The sequence below is a fragment of the Sitophilus oryzae genome, unplaced genomic scaffold (assembly GCF_002938485.1).
Source record: "Sitophilus oryzae breed Bouriz unplaced genomic scaffold, Soryzae_2.0 scaffold_122_pilon_pilon, whole genome shotgun sequence".
Lineage (NCBI taxonomy): Eukaryota > Metazoa > Arthropoda > Insecta > Coleoptera > Curculionidae > Sitophilus > Sitophilus oryzae.
This window is the reverse complement of record NW_022145871.1, coordinates 202,770-225,696: the sequence shown is the minus strand read 5'-3', so window position 1 is coordinate 225,696 and position 22,927 is coordinate 202,770. Positions and strand designations below refer to the sequence as shown.

The following is a 22,927-nucleotide window of genomic DNA, read 5'->3' as shown; positions in this document are numbered from 1 at the left end:
TTAAATACAAAATATATCAAGGTTGTATCAAGATTTTTTTTATATACCGGGTGCGTCTCAAAAGTGGCTCACCCCTATAACTTTTTTATTTTTTTAGATAAAAAAAAAGAGATTTGGTATGTTAGTATATGACATAAATTAGGATTGATTGACGTATTCAATTGTTTTTGGCCACTTCCTGTTTCACCGGAAATGACGACAACTTTTAATTTTTAAATGGCATCTTCGGTATTTTTTTACTTTATTCGATAGAAAATGACATTCTGAATAAAATGACATATGATATGTCAACTTTTGACATTCTCGCTTAATAAAAAATCGTATTTTAAAATTCAATCTAGAGTGCCATGGCTAAGTTAAAAACACTAATTCTTAATCAAGGAGCCTTGGAAAAATAGATCTGATCGTCTAATGTTTTTGGTGTCTTGTCCTGACCAGTTAGAAAATGCCCAAATCGTATTTATAACCATATCTCAATTTTTTCAAATGGAACGATGGTGGCTCATTAGCATATTTAGAAAAAACATTTTTTCACGAATAATTTGACACCACACACTTGGTATTTCGAGTCAAATTTTCGTTACGAACCGGAAATTATAATTCCAAATAAACCATATGTAAAAATGTCAAAAGTAGGCTATGATATGTCATTCTATTCAGAGTGTTATTTTCTATCGAATAAAGTAAAAAAATTCTGAGGATGCCATTTAAAAATCAAAAGTTTTAGTCATTTCCGGTGCAACAGGAAGTGACCGAAAACAATTGAATACGTCAATCAATCCTAATTTATGTCATATACTAACATACCAAATCTCGTTTTTTTAACATAAAACAAATAAAAAATTTATAGGGGTGAGCCACTTTTGAGACGCACCAGGTATATATTAAGGTTTTACCACGGCATATAAATCACACGGCAGGCTAACTCTGCCCAGATCCCATTGTCTAAAATTTCTATAAAATTTGACCTTGAAAACACAATTATAGGTGCCAAGTCAGGGCCGGATTAAAACGTATCAAAAAATTTCCCAGAAAATAAAGTATTAATAGACAGGGTCGTATTAAAAAAATACTGTAATTGACTGAAACTGAATTTTATTTACACAATACTTTTATTTAAACAAATGAATCGTTAACCGCGCATACTCCTCGAAAAGAAAAAATGAAACAATCAATTAAACATTTAACTGTAGAGAAAAGACAATTAAAATTAAAAAACATGCCAGGAGTTACAAACAAGAATAATAAAGAAATACCCAATAAAATATCTATTGTAAATTTGACAGCTGTCAAAATTTTTTTAAAGTTGTCCGATTTTGATAAAAATCGATATATAGGTTGGCCATGGGCTAAAATGAAAGAAAAAAAATTGAGCTGTCAAATTTGACAGTTGTCAAAAAATCTCAAAGTTGTCCGATTTTGATAAAAATCGATATATTGGATGCTCCCTACCCCATAGTCGGTTTTCATTTTATTTATCTCACATTTGAACTGTCAAATTTTACAGCTGTCGTTTTTTTAAGTTCTCCTTTTGTAATGAAAATCGATATACATATTATTAGGATGCCCATAGGAAGGTATTTAAGAAAAAAAATTGGATTTAACTGAGAAATCAGCATAACTAAATAGTAAAAAATAAATTTAAGAAAAAAAACTTTTTAAAAACAAGCTTTTATTTAAACACATTAAAAAGAAAAAAATTAACTTTTTCTTTAAAACTTTTAGTATGAACTTATAACGTCATTACACAATTTTATATTATATAAAAGCTTGTCGCGAGATTTGAGTGTACAGTTGCACTCATAAAAATCTGGTACAACTTTATCTTGTAATTCCTGTAATTCTTGTAATTCCAACATTTGTTTATCTTGTAAACCTATCATTATTCCCATCCAGGATAAATTAATCCAGTTAAGGGTGGCTGCAACAACGTCCAGTAATCCTGCTGTTAAAAAATAACAGCTGGTTTTTACATATAAATATCAATTGTTATGTTTTAACAGCAGGGTTACGGGAGGTCGTTGCAGCCACCCTTAGAAGAACATTTAAAAAACTTTGTGTCTGAATATTGGCTGGAGGCTTTGAGAGAGAGCAGAGACCTGCAGATCTTATTTTAATCGGTCATGTCATTTTACGTATTTTACATTGTATTTTTTATTGTGATTTTTTTATTTATAAGTGCATTTTTTATTTTTACTGATTGATTTTTGACTTATCTGTGAAATGTGTATTTCTTATGACTAATAAAGATTATTATAATTTATTACACACGGGTACTGAAAATTCCCAAAATGATCTGGCAAACATCTTATTAAAAACGGCAGACCTTATAAAAAACAACGAGACCTCTGTTCTCTTCTCTCTGAATCCCATAAAAATTAAAAATAGATACGGATAATCAGAAAAATATTAATTTAGAAATGAATCTTGTTTGTCATTTTGCAGGATACCTAATAATAAAAATTACTTTGAATGCCGTAGACAATGATTGAGTATTAAAACTAAAAGAATTTCGGACTTCCATTGTACTACTAAACTACAAAAACCAAATATATCACACAATAAACAAAAATAAAAAAACAAAATATATCACTCAAGAAAAGAATGAAATAAATTAAGCCGCACGCTACTGACTCAAAGCTGCCGTAACTGTATGTTGTCGATGACAAAAACTACGACTGACTACGACACTGGTTAATTTCTGTTGCTGGCACCCATAATGGCGGCGTGCGCAAGGAAATGCGCGTAGCGTTCTCGCCAAAGCGAGTCGGCCTGCCGTGTGATTTATATGCCGTGGTTTTACTATCTCATTTAATTATTGACTGTACTTAAACTGCCGTTAAACGGTAGCTTACTAAAATGCCGTTAATAGGTATGACGTCGTTGATGTGACGCACTTGACGGCTTTATGAAATATAAGAATTTTATAAGAACTAACCAACGCTATCCACCCCACCAAATAACCAAGTTAACCAACGCAACTAACCTCGACACTGATAAAAAAATATAAAAAACAAATATAAATTAGTAAAAACCAACCAACCCCACCAAATAACCAACTAACCAGTGAATTAACACCCTCCAAATAACCACGCTAACCAACCCGCCAAATAACTAAACCAATCCAACCAAAAAGAATGAAACCAATGCAATAAGATTACGCTATAAGCCAAAAAAATATAAAAAAGACTTGGTCGGCGTGAGATTTGACCCACGGACCATTCGCTCACGAAGCGATAGCCTCAGCCACGGAGCCACAGGTGCTCTTGCAAAATGCTTATAACTAGGCATTACTTTCCGCCGACATGAACGACGTCACAATATCTATTAACGGCATTTTAGTAGCCTACCGTTTAACGGCTGTTTAAGTACATCGTTAATTATTATACTCTGTAATTCGATTCTGTGTACAGGGCTACTTCTTTGTGCAATTTTGTTTTCTTTTAGAATAAAATGAATTTAGATCTTTATAATAATCATCCCCAATCATACTCTATTTAAAAGAATTATCACTTTTTGTGCCATTATTTCCAATTTTGAAAGAGAAGTTCAAGAAATGTCGTTGGATAAATTTAGGACAGTTATAAAAATCTCGCGTAAAATGTTTTGTGCTATCTGACTAGTCTTCATTAGGCATTTTGCAGTGACTGAAAACAGATAGGCTCTTTGTAAAATATGCTTCTTTTGTTAAAAACGCCGGCATTTTATAATATGCCTAGTCTTTTTCCAAAATGCCGAGTTATTCGATACGCCTGCGACATATATAAACCCTTAAACACCTTAAAAGTGGGGTTAGGCCAAGGTTATTAAAAGATAAGGTTGTCTCGTAACTTTTGGACCAATAGGAGTGAAGCTGCAACTACGTCACAGGGATGCTACAGAACGTATAAAATCATAGGATAAAGGAATAAAAAATAAAATGCAACCGACAAAGAGAGATAAATGGACAATACAATAAAGAAAACACACATCAAACAACTGAAAACTATTGACGCCATACAATCTAAACAATAAAGTACACAATGAATAGTACAGAGACTGGCATGTATCTGCATCACAGGTGCCATGAGAACATGTCCAACAGCAGCAATGGAGGTCATTCTAGACCTAACACCACTGCATATTGTCGTCGGTAGTTATGCCAATGCGACAATGATTAGAATGGTCATTGACGGAAACAGTACTGGGAGAATTTTCAGGTCAGGGGCTTGGAACACCCTCAAAAAGAAAATTCCACTTCTCCAACTCCCAGTGGATGACATACCAAGAATTTACAACTTTGAGAAACACCTCACTGTAGTATTGAGTAATAAAAAGGATTGGAAGAAAGAAACGCTTACTCAGCATATAAAAGACCATACCATCACGTGGTATACTGATGCTTCCAAAACCAAAGCAGGGACAGGGATAGGAGTATTTGGGCCGAAAACTGAATACTCGAACCAATGGGCACCTACCCCAGTATCCTTCAGGCAGAAATTTGCGCTATCGAAAGATGCGTACAATTTATCTTGGATAGGAACTATCGAAAACAGGAAATTGCCATCCTATCCGATAGTCAAGCAGCACTTAACGCTATCAACTCAGTAACCATCAATTCGAAGTTGGTCAAAGAATGCCTAGAGAAGCTCAACAAATTAGGCAAAGAAAATAAAGTCCTCCTACTCTGGGTGCCTGCTCACCAAGGGATAGAAGGCAATGAAAAAGCAAATGATCTAGCTAGGAAAGGAGCGAACACTCCACTAACTGGACCAGAACCGTTCTGTTTTCCAAACGGGAACCAACTGTAAGCGGAACTGAAGAATCTGGAAGACTCCATCCGTAACTTGGAATGGGTGTCCTCCAACGGCCTAAGACACTCGAAAAAGTTCCTTAGAACTTATGACCGAGAAAAATCAAAGGTTTTCCTTGATTTAAGTAAAAACAATCTTCGGATTGTCACGGGGTTTCTAACAGGACACTGTCTCCTCAACGAACACCTCAGTAGGCTGAAACTGAGAAACAACGGCGAATGCAGATTTTGTGGGGAAAATGGGGAAACACCAGAACACCTTATCACTGAGTGCGCCGAGACGACGACCATTCGTGCCATGAACCTTGGCACGTCTGATGTCGAGGATGGAGAGCTGGCCTCTGTGGAGCCGTCTCAGATACTGGCTTTTCTTAAAGCCCTGAGACTGTATGATGAGTTATAACTCGTTATAACTCAAGAAAGGGGAACACACAATAGATCTATAAGGTCGCGGTGATTAACTCCCCTTCTAAACATTCTACATTCTACATTCTACACAATGAATATCGATTCGGAAATACACTGTCGGAGAGTGTGTATAAAGGGATTTTATCCCTTTATATATGAGCGGTATCGTTCCGATGACTTAGTAGATGACGTTTTCGATAATGGCGGATCGAGTTACCCTTTGAATAAGAAGACTAAGGAAGGAGCATAATGCTATCCATGTATTCATGCATGGTGGGCGGAAAAAGCTCTCTAGGGTGGGGATCCTTGACAGTTCTGTTTGACGATTCATTTGACACATTTGAATTTGATTTGAAATTTTGTGGATATTTGTCAGCCTTTACGGAGCTTATTTTATGTTATTTATTATTTATTCTACTACTTATAGTTGTATAAAGGTGTTGTAAAAACAGTGACATTATCGCGATTTATCGAAAAAGACTCTAAAATAGTTGGTTGTGTAGCGTGCGGTAGATCTCGGCAAAAATTGAGTGAAATAATGGAACAACTTTTTGCTAGTAAGTGACTATATAATATACGTACGTGTAGTAAATCGATCATTTATGAAATTCACTTAAATTAACTAAATTATATATTTTCTTGCATTTTAGCTTTTATTTACTACTTGTCAAAGATCAGATGTCTCCAAGTGGTAACCAACTCAAGGCGGTACTCAAGAACTTGGAAGATTCCATCCGCAACCTGGAATGGAAATCTTGCAATGGTCTAAGACACTCGAAGAAGTTTCTGAGGGCTTATGATCAAAAAAAATCACAGATCTTCCTGGGTCTGAGTAAGAACAATCTTCGGATTGTCACGGGGTTTTTAACAGGACACTGTCTCATCAATGAACACCTCAGTAGATTGAAACTAAGAAGAAACGGCGAATGCAGATTCTGTGGGGAAGATGGTGAAACACCAGTACACCTCATCACTGAGTGCGCCGAGACGACAACCATTCGTGCCATGAATTTTGGTACGACTGATATTGGAGATGGAGAACTACCCTCTATAAAACCGTCCCAGATACTGGCTTTTGTCAAAGCCCTGGGACTGTATGATGAGTTATGATTCAAGAAAGGGGGACACAATGGATCTGTAAGGTCGAAGTGATTAACCCCCCTCCCACTCATTCTAAATTCTAAAAAAAAAAAGATCAGATGTCAAAGAATTTTGATACGTTAATTTGACTTACCTGCTTCAGTAGCGTATCGGATGTTTGTGTTAATAAATACTTATTATAACTTATCTATTTTTATTAGAATTATATATTTTTATAACAATTTTAATAACTACCAACATTTATTCACAACGTAAAATAAAATAACAAATTATTGAGTCTACCCCACGTCTACCCTACATCATAGTTTTACATTTTTTAAATAAAATTAGAACGGCACTGATAAACCGGTAAATTTAAGTCGGCCATATTTGAGGCCCATCGCGGTGTACCTAAGATTTTTGATATGCTCCTTCCTTAGTCTTCTTATTCAAAGGAGTTACAAGACAACCTTATCTTTTAATAACCTTGGGGTTAGGCGATAAAATCTCGAAAAGTATCAAAGGGAAATTCTATTCATAACTGGAATTTACCTCTTTGTGTGGAATTTTTCGGAAATTTTTTCAATAAAAAATGTAATGAATAGAAAATACCTGTGTAATCAAAAACTTGGTAACTCTTTCTGTAAGTCTTCCCTTGTCGTGGGATAATATCATCTCCAGCATGTCGCCTTTGAGTTTTTCCATGACCACGAAAATTCTTTCTGGTGTTTCAAACATGCGCTCCAAGTTCACTACGCCTGGATTTGAGAGATTTTGCAATATTGCCACTTCGTTCTTCAATTGAGCCTCTTGTTTTGTGGGAAACCTTAGTTTATCAATTACCTGTAAAAATTACTATACAGATTGGACAACCCTAGAACCCGTGGTTTGCATCAAAATTTCATACCGCCCAAGTAGGGGTTTACGAAAAATGCCTACAGACGTACGAACTGGCAACACTTTATGCCGCTTATTTTGTCTCTCTGTCTGTCAACTGACCAGATATACATATATTTATCTTTGTTGTAACCATTAAAATACAGACCACCGAAATAGTGTCCATATATTTTCGATATAATATAAACCAGTATTTTTGATATATTTTCTTAATTTACATAATTTAAATCATTTCAATGATTTAATAACAGTAGTTTCATCGATATTTTATCGAAAGCGGTGACCACCAAAATGGACAATTTTCATGACTATGTTTGGAAAAATTATTTTACTTATTTTACTCTTAGAGATACCTTAATAGCAACAGGCCGAGAGGTCCTCCTATGGACACCTCCATACACAATTCCAAACTGCCCAGAACCCAAAACTTCGTCAGGGTAGATCTGGTAAATCTGACTCATGTCGGTTATTTGCTCTTCACTTTGAGCCGGGCCTTCTTCTTGTTCTACAACAGATTTTATTGAATTACGATATATTAAATCATACGAAAAGATACAAAATTACTTCCAGAATTCGCTGTAACTGGCAAAAGCGCCTGTCTAATAGTGGTCTCCCAACTTTTGGCCAGGTACGCGCCTATACCGCTATCTGGTGGCGGAAGGTTGACACTGTTGCCATCCTGAAGGTCATACAGAGGGTCTTGACCAACAAAATAGTCCACGTTTGCTGTACGAATCTCGAAACAGTGCATCACATCTAGAGTAGTTGAAATGTCCCGTAAATAACGCGTTTATATTTCTATTTAAATTTATCTAATCTCTAACGAATTTCTTACAAAAAAGTATTGCTCGAAATGTATACATTGTCTCTTAAGCTTAGTTCAGACACGACTAGTACTAATTTAGTCGGGGTTAGTAGTAATTTAGTGGTAAATGGACTTTTGATTAATTATTTAATTAGGTAACTATGTTGCTTCGGTCTTCTGTGACCTTACCAAGGCCTTTGATTGTGTTGATCACAACATACTTTTACAGACAATTTCATATTATGGAGTAAATAATTTGAGTTCGAAATTATTGGCTGATTATCTTGTAAACCGATCTCAACAAACATTAGCCAACGGTACGCTCTCTGATGTGAGTGTTGTAAAATATGGGGTTCCGCAAGGCTCAGTATTAGGACCTTTATTGTTTTTAATTTACATTAATGATTTACCCGTGGCTACACTTCAGAATAATATGATTTTGTTTGTCGATGACACTACTATCTTATGTGCTCGGAAATCCCCTGAAGAAATTCAAACTAATTTTGAATCCATTTTGCTAAATGTTGGTGACTGGTTTCAGGGAAACCGATTATGCCTGAATGACACTAAAACAGAAAGAGTTATTTTTTCTCTTAAAACAAAATATAAAGTAGATTTCTGTAGTGTCCGATTTCTGGGAATAAAATTTGACACAAAACTGAGTTTTGAAAGTCACGTAGACGGGTCACTCAGCTCATGCTGACAGACTGTTTGGACTGCAAAGAAAAGCACTGAGAATTTTGTCAAATTTAAGTTATCAAGCAGATACAAAAAACGCCTACAAAAGACTGGGAATACTGACACTTCCATGTTGCTATATCCTCCAGTGTGTTTTATTTGTGAAGGATAACCTAGAACTATATACTACGCATGATGAACAACACAATTATGCAACCAGAAACAGAATGAATATAAAGCCTGTTCATTTGCGCCTCGGAAGATCTTGGAACTCCAGCCTTCATTATGCTCCTGCATGCTTTAATAAATTATCTCAAAATGTCAGAAATTTACCAAGACATCAATTTAAAACGACAATTAAAAGCTACCTTCTTGATATGGCTTATTTTAGTGTTACTGATTTTTTAGAAAGCAGTGAAGGGTTATAGCGTGGTTATAGGTCAAAACATTTACATTGTGTATTTATTGTTTTTTTGTGTACTTTAAATTACTGTTTGATAATTATTGTGCTTATTTATTAATTTTGCATTTTACAAAATATGACTTTGTGTAAGGATACTTGTATCTATTAACATGCAATAAATGATTTGATTTGATTTGATTTGAAAGAGTTAGAAATAGAATATGTATTTATTGTTCTTCTACTCTTGTGAATATGTTGATCTGATAGAATTATCTATGCAAATTAGTGGTCTGCTGGATTCACATCCGATTCTATTTTACAGTCAAGTAGAGTTCCCCACAACGTGCAGCTACTCAACTAGTGAACTGCCACGCTGGAATGAAGATATGGAATGAAATACGAGGCATCATGGAACGTAAAAGTGAACTAACTATGCTAAGCCCCATATGCCAATTTGGAAAGTCATGAATTCCTGGATTTACGGAAAAAGAAAGGCAAAAATAAAAAATATCAGATAAACATATTCACAAGAATTGATGAAAATGAAGAAAAAAAAAATAATTTCTTTCAATGCGTTTTTAACAAAATTGATCTTTTGACTTTTTCTTGTACATCAAACAGTTTTCGAGAATAAAATCATCCACATTGCAACTCAATCAACATGAATATCAAGGTGGGCCTTGAGTTGATTTTTTTTCGAATCCCGTTCGATGTACAAGAAAAAATCAAGAGATCAATCTTGTAATAAGGATGGATAATCAAGAAAAAAATATATTTTCTTGAAAAATGCAGTGGGGTACCATTTATTTTAATCAAATAATCCAAGGGTGTGTGCGTACGGACGCCACTACACTGGTTCAAATAGAAAAACAACAGTTGATGAAAAAAAAATGCTATTATACAAACAGAAGGTAGCTTGTACACCAGATACCAAAATGAAGGAAATATCTAAAGTATATACTTTCGACATATTGGAAGAAATTTGATTTTTTTTTAATCTTTAACACACAATAGATATTAGTATTTTAATAAAGCACGCTTTTAGATGTTTCAAAAAACTTTTAATAAGAGTAACTTTAACTCTACATATATGTTTCGGCTTGTTAGGCCTTTTTCAAGAGTTTTTTAAGAACTAATCGTCTAACTACACTGTAACTATACATATATTTGCTATGGGGGTGGGTTCAGAGAGTTTACAATAGGGGTAATAAAAATGTGTTTAGAAATCCTTGTTGGTCGTTAACATTATTTTCGTTTTTAACAGATTTTAGTATTTCTAACTGTTCAATGTAATTTAAGCGTCTACCTTTTGTTTCTCTGTGTAGTAACTTAATTGAGTTTTCATTAATTTTGTGATTATTTACTATACAATGAGTTGCAAGACCAGAACTATGCTGGAGATTATTAATAGACTTTACATGTTCTTTAATCCTTATATCTAAATTTCTACCTGTTTGGCCTATGTACACGGCATCACAATCATTGCAATCCACCCTATATACACCCGACTTATTTTTGACATTAGTTTTGTCTTTATTATTTAATAAAATTTGACCTAAATTTCTTTTATTTACGTTAATAATTTTACATCCTATTTTATTGAGATTATTTGATATTTTGTTAGTTAAATTAGGAATGTAGTTTAAAAGTCGATAATTGTTATTGTCTTTAGAATTAGCGGAATAAAAATTTTTCATTAATATTTTCTTTTGTTTTTTCTTTAGCATATTATCAATAAGGAAACACTTATATCCATTGTTGATGGCGATTTGTTTAATAATATTTAACTCTTTTTTAAAATTCTCTGGGCTCAGTGGAAACATTACTAATCTATGAATTAAACTATGAAAGGGTGACATTTTGATTTGCCAAGATTGGTGTGATTGACTATGTATTACAGTGTCTGTGGTAGTGGGTTTTCTGTAAATATCAAATTGTAATCTATTAGACTGTTTTATAATTGTAACATCAAGAAAATTGATGGTATTAATACCTTTTTCAATAGTAAATTGTATTCTCGGGTTAATTGAATTTAATAATGTTAAAAAACTGTTTAAATTTCTCTCGGTGCCTGACCAAATCCAAAAAATGTCATCTACATATCTTGTCCAATTGGGAACCCATCGGTAACCCATCTTTCTGTTTAAATATTTCATTGTTATACTGAAAATAGTTTTGTTCTAAACAAGTTTCAATTATTGTTATTAAATCTGATTTTACTATTATATTAAGATTAGATTTATCAATTAGTTCATAAATAATAGAGGACAATTCATGGGTTGGGATAGAAGTGAACAGGCTTTTGACATCGAAAGAAACGAGTGTTGCATTATGTGGAACTTCAATATTTTTCAAATTATCTAGCAACTCAAAAGAATTCTTTATAGCAAATTTTGATTGAAAATTGATCATGGAAGGAAGTGTTTTAGCTAGTATTTGACATAATTTATAAGAGGGAGCATTTATGTACGAGACGACTGGTCTAACTGGATTATTGTCTTTATGTAATTTTAGTAAACCATAGAGTAATGGGGGTGAAGGATTCATTATTTTGGCATAGTATTCATTGTTATTAGGTAATATAGATTTGTTATTTTTTAAAATAGAAAGAATTTGTTTTTGAAACATTCCTAATTATCTAAGAAAATATCAAATAATCTCAATAAAATAGGATTTAAAACTATTAACGTAAATAAAAGAAATTTAGGTCAAATTTTATTAAATAATAAAGACAAAACTAATGTCAAAAATAAGTCGGGTGTATATAGGGTGGATTGCAATGATTGTGATGCCGTGTACATAGGCCAAACAGGTAGAAATTTAGATATAAGGATTAAAGAACATGTAAAGTCTATTATTAATCTCCAGCATGGTTCTGGTCATGCAACTCATTGTACAGTAAATAATCACAAAATTAATGAAAACTCAATTAAGTTACTACACACAGAAACAAAAGGTAGACGCTTAAATTACATTGAACAGTTAGAAATACTAAAATCTGTTAAAAACGAAAATAATGTTAACGACCAACAAGGATTTCTAAACACATTTTTTATTACCCCTATTGTAAACTCTCTGAACCCACCCCCATAGCAAATATATATATAGTTACAGTGTAGTTAGACGATTAGTTCTTAAAAAACTCTTGAAAAAGGCCTAACAAGCCGAAACATATATGTAGAGTTAAAGTTACTCTTATTAAAAGTTTTTTGAAATATCTAAAAGCGTGCTTTATTAAAATACTAATATTTCAACGATGTTTCACAAGGAACCAACCACAGCTTCAGTACAATTTACACAATAGATCTCTAAGGTCGCGGTGAATAACCCTAAACATTCTTCATTTAATTTTTAACACTCTGTACACGTCAACTCTTTGCTGTACGCGTCGGTCGGTCGAAATCTTAAATCATATTCATTCTTCAACTCTTTCAGTACTAGACGAGACTGCTACTGCAGTAAAAAGTTCCGCTCGGTCGCCAGTTCGTGCTATGGAGAGTTTGTATTGACTAACAGTGCCATTGACTCCACTGCGGCCGCGAGGGCCTATTGTGGCTTTTTTTTGAAATTTTGACAGTTTAATAACTTTGTTACTTGCAATTTATTTTAAAAGTGGTAAAGCGAAAATGTTTTTGTCCAAATCTACCTTACTACCCTGTGAACTACTTATTCAAGGGACACTCTTTATAGACACAACATTGTCCCAGTTGTCCGTCAAAAAATTGACATGCTACACTATCTTTACTAACCTCCTTGTTTAATTCTTGCAGTATCAATGGTTAAAATCTCTGACAAAGGTATTTCCTTATAGTATTTTGTGCTGGTGTCACTTTGGAATAGAACAATCGATTTGGTATCCAATCTCCAGTAATGTCTCCTAACCTAACAAGCAAAATAACGTAATTCCGTCAATATAATTTTTTTTAAATTCCGATCGACATGCTTAAAATATCGATATACAGTACACATTCCTATAATTTTGCAATTTCACAGTTCTATATTCGATAATCAATACTCACACTTCTATCTTTGTTCGTGAAATGTACCAGCCAACCTTCCTTGATTATTTTAGAACCCCGTCGTTTTGTGTGCTTGACAGACTGGACTATTCGTTGTAGGGGTATGTTGGCACTTGGAGAGGAAGATGAACTGCACCTAAAATCCATATTGAAAACAAATATATTTCTCCAAAAAATCCTATATGGGTTTTTCGCCAATGCAAGAAAATAACTACAAAATAAAATAGTTATTTTATGTAAACACTTCTGCGTTAATCCCAAACGGGAACTACTTGTCAGAAGTTCAAACAAATTTGCCTAACAAACATAAAAATGCTTAACATTTCGGAAAGTTTATCTCTTTCCGTCGTCGGAAGCAAAAAAATACAAAGAATAAAGAAAAGAAAACTATTTAAAAATATTTAAATTCAACTATTCGAGAACACTTTAGTTTTTTTTTTAAACAGATACGTCTACAAAAACCGTTGACATTCTGTTAAAATGACATTATATCAAGTTAAACATGAGTTAAACTTCAAAATGAACAATTACTACCTGATAACAATTACTTAATTGCTGTCCTCCATTCGCGAATTTCAAGTTCCAGAGCTTTACGCTCTGGGCTACTCAGAACGGTTCTGAAAGGAGCTGTGCGCGATAGCTTGGTGCGTCCATACGGCGCGGAACAGTTCTGAACTTTATGACTCAATTGAATGGAGTGACAGTATCGCGTTCTTGAATAGTTCAGAGCTGCACAACTGCGTGAATGGAGGACACTAAATGAATGGAGTGAGAGTATCGCGTTCTTGAACAATTCAGAGCTGCACAACTGCGTGAATGGGGGACAGTAAATAAGGTAAAAGCCCCAAACTTTCTGTATGATTATTTTTAATTTTTACGTCTGTTATGTTTATATATGTTATGTTCTTTAAAATCAAAAAAGCGATTGCCATACATTACTATAGTAAACGCCACGAATGCTTGGGAGTGATTCATCGGTCGCTACCATGTGAACTAATCTGTTCAAGGTCACATAAAACTTAATTCCAGTGCCGTGGTCTTTCAAGTCATATAATAATCAATATATAATCTGTTGTAATTTGTTGTTTTAACTGTCAAAGTCTTGGCAAAACATATATTTGGTTATAAATATAAAATGGAATGCCCCATTGGTCGCACTGCAAGCAAACCAATGGACTAACGCACAAAAACGAATCAATCAAAGAAACGCGATATAGTATCGTCTTTGTCAATCACGCTAACATTTTAGAATAAGTAGGAGGAGCGCAGGCAGATGATTAGACCGGGCCCTTAAAAACCTACGTCTGCGGTAAAAATTTACGTTTTTAATGTAAAAATGATAGCGCGCGTGTCGATTCTAACTTCATCAAGCGATGAATCACTCCCAAACATTCGTGGCGTTTACTCTAACATTTACAGATGCATGAGCAATACATTTATTTTTATTAGATTGTATTAAAAAAGCCTCTTTTAGAGGCTATCGCTTTTTTCATTATAATTTTGGCGTTATTAAAATTTATTCTGTGCCCTGTATCCCATGAATGCTGACAAATCTTAGATTTGTGAAAATCTCCATTTCTTAAATAATCTTTGTTCTTTAATTCGAACATTTAAGGGTCTAGATGTTTCACCAATGTAAAACTTATCGTATTCATTAATTAAATGACAAGTAGTTTCCGTTTGGGATTAAAGCTTGATTTTCATGCATCCGTTATCCGACAATATATAATAACCTTTTCTAACCAATCGAAGTCTTTAAATTCAACCAATAAAATTAATATCGTATCATCGTATTGTCGGACAACGGATGCATGAAAATTAAGCTTAACGCAGGAGTGTTTACATAAAATAACTATTTTATTTTGTAGATTTTCTTGCAGTAGCGAAAAAACCATATAGGATTTTTTGGAGAGATGAATCCGCCACATGTAGACATTTTTTAACAAATATATTATTCAAAAGTTTTTAAAACTTAGAACTCACGTTGAATGAGAATACTCGTTGTCATCGTCATGCACAGGAATGACTTCTGTAAATTTGCTGTCCCCATTCTCCTGACTGTAAGAAATGTTCTTTTCTTGTTCCACTTCATCTTCAGTAGCTAAATTTGCGGTACCTTCACTACCCGAGCTTTCTGCATACTCAAAGTGTACTATGAACCAATATTTTTCAACCAGTTAGATTCAGTATTTTAGAGAATTAAGAAAATATAGAGGCGTTCATTACCTGCAGAGTCTCTCGGTAGCTCCCCTGTACAATCTTTAGGTACTTTCTCCAGGCATTTCTTGTGCACGTTATAGTTGCAATCTTTGCATTGAAGACCTTGTTTGAACAGGCCTTTTAACAGTTTTTTGCAGTATTGGCACACAGTAGGTCTGGTATAGGAGTGAATGACAAAAGTATGTGGTATACGCACTGTGCATGACCTACCACCAAGTGATGGTGATCTGTTGTGAGTCTGTTGGGAGTTCTATAAGAAAAAATATTCATATACTTAGATTTTATTGATTCTCGGTCAATGAATTAGATCTTTAAGATTTTTATTTTATACCAAAGAGTTAGAGGATTAAATAAGGTAAAATAAAAACAATAATAATAATAATTCAAATTATATTCAAACAAAAATAAAATACAAAAAAATATATATCAAAACCTTCACCCACTACATAAAAAATCTTATAAAACGAATAGAATGTTAATATCACAAGATAAAAGAGTATAATTATTTTCATTCCTAGTAAAATTACTGACGATTGACCACTCTATAATAAATTATAAACTATCAGAAGTTTACAACAGTTTTTGCCACTTTTATGTTAATGAAATTGATGACAATTGTAGTATTCTTTCATTCTGATTGCAATCGGAGGAAGTGAGGTGATTTTAATGAAAGTGACTTTTTAGTTCACTTCAGGTTTATTCACTTGTTTAATGATTAAAAGCGTTCTTTATTTTTTTGTTTACACCCACTGCACTGTTGAGATTAAGGTTATATTGATTTACTGATATAGGTTACCTATTGTTCTGTATAGAATTTATTTAAATATTAATATGACTAAAATATTTTTGGCAGTTTTTCTGATAAATTCATGAGAAAAAAGAATAAAAAAATGGTTTAACATTGACAAAATAATTTTTGAGATTAGAAAACCCAACTGAAAATGGAAGTGAGTAATGGTGGTTTAACCCTAACACTAACATTAGCCCTACTCCCAACAATATGAATCAACGTTAACGAACGCAAGCGTTCATACTTCCAACGCATCGATCTTAACTTTAGCTTTAGTCCTAACAGGTCATAAGAAATATGGGATAATTTATATTCTTAAGGCTAATGCTAATTCAAAACTGAATCGCGCATGCTCAATTACTAGACCGATAAGAGACTAGACACTAGCATTAGCTGTTCGTTCGTACGGCTGTCGTTTGCGCTCCCGTTCGACATGGCTAATTCTCAGAGTAATGGCTAATCGATCTTCGGAATTTTGGAGTTGCGCTATTGCTAGGAGGACTTGGCTAACAGAAGAACTTATGTGAAATATACAGGGACCGGTTATCTAGTTGTTTCTGACTCGACTTCAATTCCAACACATTACAGGTATAGGCGACAATAGGGCTGTATCGCAGTATCGGGTATGGGCCGATATTGACTATTTTCCGATACTCGCCGATACCTAGTACTTCAGATACCAAAGTATCTGTCAGATACTTTTTTCTTGTTAGAGGAACTATTAACAGGACTAGACAATCGCTTCAGTTTCATTGAAAAAAATGATCTCTACTTAATGGTCACAGCCTTAGATCCGCGATATAAAGCTGGTTTATTCACTGGTGAAAACGAAAATGAGCAAACCGTACTTCAGAAAATAATAAATGTATTAAAAGATAATGCACCGCTAGCTTTACATGCTTTACAATCACAACAGATGTGCTGATTCTGATACGGATACAAATACAAATACGAACTTTGATGAAGCCCCAGGAACCCAATTCACTTATTCCCAATTTTAATCATCTAAGCCTTTTGCAGGTATATAGAAAGTTTTAAAACTAAAACAGTGCGTATTAAATATGCTTTACTTTCTATTAGGCTACTAAACAACTTTTATAAAAAAGCCAGTGGAGTCCAAACTATGATCTGGAAAAAGAAATTTAACTATATTTACATGAACCTAGTTGGTTCTTAAAAAAAAACTTGAAACTTGTTCGTCTTCAAAAAAGACTTGAAACTGACCCATTAGATTATTGGAAACAGGAAACCAGATTTCCAAAACAAAACAAACTTGCTGCTCTCTATTTGTCAATACCAGCTGGATCTGTCTTCTCTGAACAAACTTTTTCCGAAGCAGGGCATATTGTGAAACATACAAGAACTTCACTAACATCAGAAAATGTCCAGAGATTAATATTTTTAAAGAAAAAATTTTACCCCTTAGGTTGAGATAAACTTTTTTTTGAAGTTGTTAGCTGTTATAGGTAAATCTTATGTAACGAGTTTTGATTTTTAGTAAAAGTTAAGTAAAAAAAAACTTTTATCTGAATTTCAGATACAGTATCGGTATCGGATTTTAGGTATCGAAAGTATCGGCACAGAATATCTAGCTACGCAACAGAAGCCTCGTTAAATGTATAAAATTGTAGGTAGCAAAAGGAGACAGGCTTTTAAAGCCTGTCTCCAAATCAGATATTTTGATGCGGTAGTTTCGCTACTACATAATAGAGGGCAATAAATTTAAAAGAAAACAGTTTTCTACAAACAAAATTTAAAAGAATTTTGTGCAGTATTGCCATTGTGTAATTCATATCGTAATACTTCCTGATAAAGCCTACCTTCAAATTTGCCACATCATTTAAACATATTAAAATAGATCAGAGCTGTGTTTTTCAATTTGCCATGTTAGTTGGAATTAAATCTTATGAGCTAAATTACTATCACTTCCTGACGTTTGATTGTATAATTGAATCCTGAATTTTCATTGTAATTCGGCGACAATATAATAAGTATTGTTCTACTATTATGATACCACTTCCTGACGTTCGATTGTGTTCATACCAAGTTCATATCGTATAATCAGGAAAAAACGGCGTTAGCGATGGCTATGAAATGAATATCGCTGTCATTTTATATATAAATTTATATGGGAAATGTCATCGATCGTCCTTTTCCAGCCAACTAGACGCCGATTTTTTCGGTATCATACGGTATTTGATATATACTATTTTTCATGATATTACAATCACAGAATCGTAGCTAGATATTCTGTGATTACAATATTATGGTACCATGAGGCATATCAAGTGATACTATAATATAGTACCATATTACGATACATGGCGTTCGATTGGGTTCGATTCTTAAACTTGATATACTATATCTTCAGTGACATTGTAATATCATGGTACCATGGAGCATATAAAGTGGTACCTTCTATAGTACCATATTTGATGACATAGCAATATTAGGTACATGGCGGCAATAGGGCTTAATCTTGGTATACTACGTATCTTCGGTTACATTGTAATATGATGGTACTATGATGCATATAAAGTGGTACCTTAATATAGTACCATATTTCAATACAATTTCCTGGCGTTCGATTGATCTCTTATTTGATATATACTTGCGTATTTTTGATGACATTGCATTATTATGGTACCATAAAGCATATCAACTGGTACCATAATATAGTACCATATTACGTACATGGCGTTCGATTGGGCTTAAACTTGGGATACTACGTATTTTCGGTAACATTGTAATATGATGGTACTATGATGTATATAAAGTGGTACCTTAATATAGTACCATATTACGATACCATTTCCTGGCGTTCGATTGGGCTTAAATTTGGTATACTACGAATCTTCGGTTACATTGTAATGTGATTGTACTATGATGTATATAAAGTGGTACCGTAATATAGTACCATATTACGATACCATTTCATGGCGTTCGATTGTTTTTAAATTTGGTATACTACGGATCTTCGGTGACATTGCAATATTATGGTACCTTAAAGCATATCAAGTGGTACCATAATATAGTACACTATTATGATATCATTTCCTGGTGTTTGATTGGGCCCAAATTTGGTATACTTGCGTTTCTTTATAAAGATTTGTTTAATTAATAATTTTAATTTATTTTACGAATTTTAATTTATTGTTCGATGACGTGACAGCAACTTTTATGCCGAACTAATATATTATTAATTGTACCTGTGTCACTTTTTAAAATCTACCTAGGTCTATATAAATAACGTGGCAAACGGAAGAAATTTGTTATTATAGTATTTTTTAATCAGTTAACATTTTTGTACTGCACATTAATAAATTATTTCCTTTATTATTAAACTTATATTTCATTACTAACGTTCCAGCATTAATAAATATCACTATCAATCGCCCTGTATATTATTAATTTTAAAGGTAATTAAAGGTATTTTCTTAGTTAACATTATAAGGTAGTGTATATTAAAAATGTATATGTTTTGTAATAATATACTTAAAACTATTTTAATAGCCAAAGGAATAATTAATATAAGTGTATCTGACCAGAAAAGAAGAATAGAAAGAAACACACACTGGCATTATACACAGTAAAAAGAAAGGGATGCCAATTCAAGTCTTTTTGAATCTGGCAACTGTGCATATTTAGCCGAGCTACAAGGCAGTCGACGAGCCGTCGATCCAAAACCGAAAGTTCAAAATTTCTAATTATATTCTGATTATGACATTGTCGCGCCATCTAGTATCCTATTTGTGCAATTTTAGCTCTTTCATTTCGAGTATTTTTCTGTTGCGTAGCTAGATATTCTGTGGTATCGGTATCGGTATCTGAAAGGTAGTATCGGCACAGCCCTAGGCGACAATCCATATAGTAGTTAATTTATATATATATGGTATGAACGGTTTTTCTTAAGTTCTTAAGGAATTTCTTAGGGTTAATGTTAAAGATAAGGTTAGGACTAATACATGAAGTATAAACCCACCATTAATTGATCGAAAGAAAAATTTGTGTTCGAGGGGAAAGGGGAAACCAAAAAATAATTAGTTGAATTAGAAAGGGGGTGGTACTAGGCAGGTAAAGCACGGCCAAAGACGTAGAAGTAAACGTATCGTTTGACATGTACGCTTGCGCAGTGAGAAATTCACCTGCGTTTATGGATACGTGATACGCATCTTTGCGTGCCTTTACATACGTAAAACGCAAACGTATCGAGGCGAAGGAGTTTCGATTTCACCCGGTTGATGCCGAAGGTACAAATTACAAATTCACAAACAACTCGTTTCAATAACTGGCTAGTTCTTATTCTTACAGTGCCATACTCTATATAGAGCGACGGCTACCGCTCGCATGTACTTGTGATGTGTGTCATCAGTGTTTCACAAGTACGTTAGTTAAGTTATTTCATAAATTTCTGGGTCTGTTTAACAAAAAATCAACCTATTTTAGTACAATAAATCAATAATATGAAAATATTAAGCATCTTGATAAACTCATTTTGCAATTGATTTAATTAAATGTTAGTTCTTAGCCAAAATCCATATTTGGATTCTAAAAGGTGGATTCTAATAAATAATGATAAAAGTGTGTCAGTTTTCCAATATTTGTTTTAATAAGAACATTTTAAGTTTTAAGAACTACTTTCTATAATATCATAATTCCCATTAACAACTTTCTTCATCTTTCGATATTACTTTTGAACATTTATATCAATTTTTTTGTACTTTTGTATCAAGTTTTAGTTTTAAAATTAAAAAAAATTGTTTCCCAAAACAATTTACAAATACAAATGAACCATTTGCGTTCCGTACCTCAAAATACTTGCTTTAACTCCACTTGTTTACACGACAACGCAACGACTGACGTTACATAGGTTTGTGCATTATCATTATGTGTCAAGCTTTGAAGGTGTCAAGAGATAAGTATACATTGTGCCATGCTTTAACTGTCTACTGATTGTAAACGAAAGAATACCACGTAAAGTGAATAAATTGGTGTAAGTGAAAATTTTCAGTTGTTTCAGAATCAAAAAATACTACTAATATCAATCATAGATAGAGCTACAGATCAGCGACTTTCTATTACCCGCCAATTTGCATAAAACTAGCACCCTCCATGTCTGGAAGTCAAATTGAAGTTCTTCATTTACCCCTTCCCTTCTATTCACCTATTTTAATTATTCTTTACCATATATGACCATAATATATGGTCAGTGTTAATACTGAGGAAAAATTGTATATTAGCCAGAAAAAAATTCTTTAGGGGCAAATTAAAGTAATTTAAAAAAAAGAATTGTTCTCTAAATGCCCAAATATTTCTCAACAATAACACAGTTTGCGTAAACAGTATGATTGACATATTTGATGAAAATAATTTAAAACTATTTATATTAATACAAAATCACAGTCAATTTTACTAGGTATGACTGATGCTAACTTATTTTACTAAAAAGAAACATAAAAAATATCAGTGCAAAAAATTATATAAAAAGAGCTTACTGACAGAACATATTCTTATTTAATCATCTAACTTAACACCCTTAAAAAAGTTTGATAGCCTTACCAATCCGCTATCTTCAGTTTGTGTTGAGTTTGCAGAAGCCAAAGAAGAATTACTGCCTCCAGATGGACTTCTAGGTACAAGCAAATTGGCTGATTTCCTACGTTCTGTTTTGTTGCTATCATAAAGAGAATATGAACAGTTATTTGGCACCTTAACTACACACCTTTTGTGATAGTTTTGACCGCATCCTACAAAATACACAAATATAATTATTCTAGAAAAATAATTTGTTTTAAACTGCATACCATCACATTTCAAGCCCTGTCTCACAAGTCCAAACAGCATTTCTCCACAAAAGTCACAAAAGGTTGGTGTTTTATAACTATGTACATTTAAGGCATGTGGTCGGACTATAATTGTATCAGAAGAAAGTTGTGTTGTGGGAACTAAAAATACTTTTCTGCAAATTTTCTGACAATACTAAAAATGCCTCTAAATTCTATACCTTTTGCAGTCAAAACTATCTCTATTAATGTCTCATCAACTATATCTGAAGCTGAATTTATCAAGTGTAGAATATTATTTGAATTGTACTCATGTTTAAAAAGCAAAAGTCTGTCTTGAAGCTTGTTGATTCCATGGTCCGGAATCTAAAAACGTTACACACTTGGATTATATTTTATTCCTGATACAACATATTAAAAACCAACCTTGGTGTTAAGAAAATCACAGGCCAGATCTTTAATTGTCTTAAGATTTAAGGTAGACTGTGGCACTGTAATTGCATCACGAATAAATCCAAACTGGAACATAAAGGTCACTTCTTGATCATCCATTGTCGATGTACCGATGTATATCAGATTCTATCTAAAAAAACTCATTCATATGGTAATAAATAATCTACATTTAATAATATAATATTTACTTGCTCATTAGATAATAAATGTAATTATAAATAAAATATAATAAAGACCACATAAAAACCAAAAAAAAAATAATTTTTATTAAATATATAGCAGCAATATAACAAGGAATAAAAATCAGCACAATTTCAATCTTTTATATCACTTCTTTGGCACTAAAAGTCCCGTTACACAAAATCATACCGCTCTTATTTCAGATTATAGCCTCTCCCTTACTCACCTCATGCGTATTTATTTTTCAAGAACAATCCTTAAATTATTAAATTTCTAGAGACAGATGGAAAGATTTAATTTTAGGAAAAAGAAGAAAAACATTTAAAACATTAAATGAAGATGAGAAGATATATAACTAACATACTGACGTCTGACGTTTGACAACAGCGTTTGACAAACGTTTGACAACTGCAAACTGC

The 22,927-nt window shown here is 33.2% G+C and overlaps 1 protein-coding gene across 2 annotated transcripts in view; it reads right to left on the bottom strand.

The window, feature by feature from the left end:
- Positions 1-22,927, bottom strand: part of LOC115874149 (serine/threonine-protein kinase D3) — a 30,426-nt gene extending 7,499 nt beyond the window's left edge. Inside the window, exons 1-12 of one of the 2 annotated variants that reach the window (XM_030889243.1) lie at positions 22,735-22,927; positions 22,302-22,458; positions 22,097-22,241; positions 21,897-22,037; positions 21,652-21,839; positions 15,309-15,552; positions 15,066-15,234; positions 13,083-13,218; positions 12,813-12,945; positions 7,742-7,933; positions 7,531-7,682; positions 6,893-7,123 (exon numbers count right to left, since the gene is read on the bottom strand). In XM_030889243.1, the coding sequence (XP_030745103.1) occupies positions 6,893-7,123; positions 7,531-7,682; positions 7,742-7,933; positions 12,813-12,945; positions 13,083-13,218; positions 15,066-15,234; positions 15,309-15,552; positions 21,652-21,839; positions 21,897-22,037; positions 22,097-22,241; positions 22,302-22,427 (1,857 nt within the window). In that variant the 5' untranslated portion in view covers positions 22,428-22,458; positions 22,735-22,927. The remainder of the gene's footprint in view (positions 1-6,892; positions 7,124-7,530; positions 7,683-7,741; positions 7,934-12,812; positions 12,946-13,082; positions 13,219-15,065; positions 15,235-15,308; positions 15,553-21,651; positions 21,840-21,896; positions 22,038-22,096; positions 22,242-22,301; positions 22,459-22,734) is intronic. The other variant, XM_030889244.1, reaches the window with a different exon arrangement.